We start from the raw sequence: 4,260 nt of genomic DNA, 5'->3' as shown, positions 1-4,260 counted from the left end.
AGCTAATATATGTATATATATGTATATATATATATATAATTGAGATGTTGTCCCGACCACAATAGACCTGCAGGTGGTCTAAAATTATTAAATTAGGACCTCAAAAAAACCTTAAACCGGATTTGTACAAAAAATTTTGAGATCAATTCTCGCTGGCGTTATTATAAAAAAAAGTCTAAAATAACTTCCCATACTTAGTAGTAGAATTTTTAAGTACTCCATTCATACTAATCGAGTGATTTGAAAGTAAATAGTAGAAATATAGTAGATAAATGAGGTGATATCGTATATTAAATAAAAAGGTTTTTGGAGTATACCGAGTTGCTGTAGAGCATTATACTTTTAGAACTGTTTAATTTTGAACAATTTTCTCAAATATATCATTTGAGATAAACGAATGGTTTAAAAGTTACAAGAGATTTATTGAATAAATGTACTTAAACAACTTGCAAGTCAAATAACGATTAAAGTGCTGAAGAAAGAGTACTTATAATTCCATTTTGAATAAAATTTTAGAGAATTTCCAGTTGCTGTACGGCCTTATAATATTAGACAATGCTGTAGATTATTTAATCTATTATATAAAAATAAGTCGGGTTTTCCTTCCTGACGATATAACTCCAGAACGCACGAACCGATTTCGACAATTTTGCATTCGTTGGAAAGGTCTCGGACTCCGTGAGGTTTATAGCAAAGAAAATTGAAGAAAGATTTCAACAGAAAAGCGGAAAACACTTTTTCTTTTTTCACATACAGCGTCATCTCTGATACTTAGGATGTACTACAAATTAATGTTTTTTGTTTGACTGCTACTCATTGTTCTCTGCTCACAGTTAATTTCATGTGACAAACCGGCATTGTGTTCACTGTGAAATTTTGCAAAAAAAGTAAAAAAAAAGTTATTCGTTTTCTAACATTTCAATTGGAAACTATCAAATCAATCACGTGTATTGTGGCAAATTTTTATTTAATTTCAACAGCAGGCAATTTTTTTCTTCATCTTTTAATCACCAAACGAAATATTACATGAAATGAAACCATAGATAAGGAATGAAACCATCTGGTGGTGAAACCGAGTTCGCCTGGTTTGCTAGTTTTTCATAAATTCACTAGATACATCTTTTATATTTATCGAATGGTTTGCAAGTTACATGGCATGTAATAGAAAAATGCACTTGGGCATAATTTTTGTTTTGAAAGTGATTTTAAAAATATACCGAGTTGCTGCAGGGTCTTATAATAATAGAAAGTTTTCAAAGTTATTTAATTTTGCACAAATTTTCCATATACATCATTCGTATTAATCAAATGGTTAAGAAGTTACAAAAGATTTACATTTTTTTAAAAGAAATACATTTAAACGACTTGCAAGAATATACTTATGTTCCATCTTTGACTTGAATTACGAGTATATCGAGTGGCTGTAGGATCTTAAGTTCTTAGAAAAAGTTGTAGATTATTCAATTTACACAAATTGCCGAATATTTTATGCATTTTACACATACTGTTCAAAAGTTACAAGAGAAAAATAAATGTGCTAATGAATTTAATTTACAATTTTATTATTCCTTTTCCAGAAAACCACCAGCAGAGACACCACCCATATACCACTACCGAGCCTTCGCCTATCCCATAATCCGTTACTTCAACCACCCCAACCAAATTTACAACCCATCCAACCAACTAAACAACCAACAACAATATCCGTACCCACAACAACCATTTTATCCTTACTATGGTTACAACTACCCGCCTTGGTATCCGGTTCCAAGACCGGTATTGCAACCGGTTCAGCCTAAACCACAACCGGAAAAACCGACAACCACAACCGTGGTTGTGACCCAGGCTGAGCAGAAGAAACCAGAACCGGTTGTGGAAATCCAGGCGGCGCAGTCGAAAATTGATACTAAGGAGGATGAGAAAAAGGATATTGTGGTGAGTAATTGATGTTTTGAGTATACCGAGTTGTTAGAAAGGCTTTATTTTTAGGAAAATTTGTAGATTATTTAATTTTAGACAAATTTTTATTAAACGACATTCATCTTATCGAATGGTGATATAGAGATATTTTAAAAATAACATCACTAAAGCATGATATATTCTAATCTAATATTAATATTAATTTAAAAGTAACATCACTAAAGCATGATATATTCTAATATTTGATGACAATTCTAGAGTATACTGAGTTGCTGTAGGGCCTCTATAGTAGACTAGATAATTTTGTACAAATTTATCTTATACATCATTCATATTAATCACATATTTTTAAAGCTACTAGATATATAATAAATAAAGGTAAAAACGCATGACTTGCAACTGTACTATTTAAAATACATCTGGCCAATACAGTTTACAAAACCAAATCTAAAATATCTTTTATTATAGAGCAACCAAAACTCCATAAACCAGCAACCACCAACAACCGCTCGACCACCACAGCAACAGCAACAGCAACAACCATCATCAAACCAGGTTCAACCACTAGGCAACTTAGTTTTGATTCAGCAACCCCAGCAGCAGCAGCTGGTTGATTCTGGTTATCAATTGGTTGACTTGGTTGATCAGCAACAACAGCAACAACCTGGTGTTATGGTTCCTAGACCAGTTGACTTGTCTACACAATTGGATTTCTTGGCTAGCCAAGACTTGATGCCAAGCCAGGTAACAGACAGATAAATATATATAAATAAAGTGACAGTTATCAAACAGGAATTATGTTTATAAATATTTATTTATATTTTTTTAGTCAGTAGTTCAACACTACATATCATCAGCAGACCCTGCCATTGGAGTCCCAAAGACTCTAACAGTCCAAGACAATGGAAAAAATTTGGAAACTTTTGATTTTAGACAACTCAACAACGACAACAGGAATTCCAACAACAATAATAATGTACAAATGGTGCCGTGTATGTGCCCCATAAGTGTCCAAGAGCCTCAAAGTTTGGCTTGAAGTAGATATGAATGTCGAATAGATGGTAAAAGAATCAGATAATATATAAATTAAGCACGTAAGACTGATTTTTATAAGTATGTACTTGTTTTTTAGTTTATAGAATAGAATTATATTAATTATTAATGAGTAAATATATTTATAATATAATAATAAAGCATATTTTTTATATACATATACTATTTATATGTTTAAAACAAGTGAATAATTGTTTACATACTAAATGTGGAAACTTTATGTATATAAATTGATATACAAGTATTAAAATTTAATAGGATTTATATCAGTATAATTTATATCTAGACAACACATGAAATACATATATAAATTGTATATTATCAAGAAATGTTTAAATTTACCTAATCTTCATTCGGTGTAAAAATTAACACTGAGATTAAATAATTTTTTACTGAGTGAAGGCTAGGATTATAGCCGAAACGTTTGGATGTAAAAGAAAATTGTTTTTAATTGATGCTATGCTCGATTATTAGACTTTGTTAATATTTATGTATATATAAATATGGAAATAATTTGTTTTTTACTGGATCTTCATAAAAAAGTATTCAAATTACCAAGCTTTCTTAAAAACTATCAAAATTATATTAATTATATAACATATATGCTTTATATATATGTAGGTATAATATTTACATACTTTAAATAAGCTTTTTAGAAATCTTAAGACGTTTTAATCAAGTGTTTCCAGATTAGTTCAAAATTTGAATTTGAATTTACCGCCAAAAGTGCTTTAGCAAAACGTCACCTCAATCAGGCAACTTCACATCGAACACATACTTGAAATTTTTCAAAATTAAGCAAAAAGACTTTCTAAATACATTTGTAATCTGTTTTTAACAACAAGAGCCCCGTTTTTATATATATTTAGGCTTTTTAATTGTATTTTTTATTAAGTTAAATATATTTCCTTTATCCCGCAGCTGGCAACCCGCTTTCTCCTCGCCTAGCAAATATACCCTTGGCGTGGCGTTTTGGTACAATAGGTTGTCACTACATTAGGGGCGTGTTTTTTCCTATTTAATCCTGAAATACGCACACAATACTTACTACAAGACATTTCGACAATCCATAACAGTCTCGAGAAAGGTTGGCAGTTATAATTCGAGAGAAAAGAGTCTTTTTCGATGTCTTCGAGGAACAGGTGACAGTTGGCAGGGGACACGATAACAAGGTAATGGCGGAAGATAATAGTCATAACAAAGTTTTTAATATGATAAATGATTTAAGGATAAGTGAAATATGTGTTAGTTAGTGGAGTCTCTGGGTGAAGATGGATTGAAATTTTT

The 4,260-nt window shown here is 30.9% G+C and overlaps 1 protein-coding gene across 1 annotated transcript in view; it reads left to right on the top strand.

Annotated features, from left to right (window-relative positions):
• The first annotated feature begins 272 nt into the window (after positions 1 to 272).
• LOC113363018 (mediator of RNA polymerase II transcription subunit 15-like) overlaps positions 273 to 4,260 on the top strand; it is a 14,886-nt gene continuing 10,898 nt past the window's right edge. Inside the window, exons 1-4 of the mRNA XM_026605509.1 lie at positions 273 to 277; positions 1,578 to 1,935; positions 2,389 to 2,664; positions 2,750 to 2,905. Of these exons, the coding sequence (XP_026461294.1) occupies positions 273 to 277; positions 1,578 to 1,935; positions 2,389 to 2,664; positions 2,750 to 2,905 (795 nt within the window). The remainder of the gene's footprint in view (positions 278 to 1,577; positions 1,936 to 2,388; positions 2,665 to 2,749; positions 2,906 to 4,260) is intronic.

Source organism: Ctenocephalides felis, unplaced genomic scaffold (assembly GCF_003426905.1).
Source record: "Ctenocephalides felis isolate EL2017-DRISC unplaced genomic scaffold, ASM342690v1 CF-g0.4_SCAFFOLD_00845, whole genome shotgun sequence".
Lineage (NCBI taxonomy): Eukaryota > Metazoa > Arthropoda > Insecta > Siphonaptera > Pulicidae > Ctenocephalides > Ctenocephalides felis.
The sequence above is the reverse complement of the archived record's forward strand: the minus strand, read 5'-3'. Positions and strand labels throughout refer to the sequence as shown.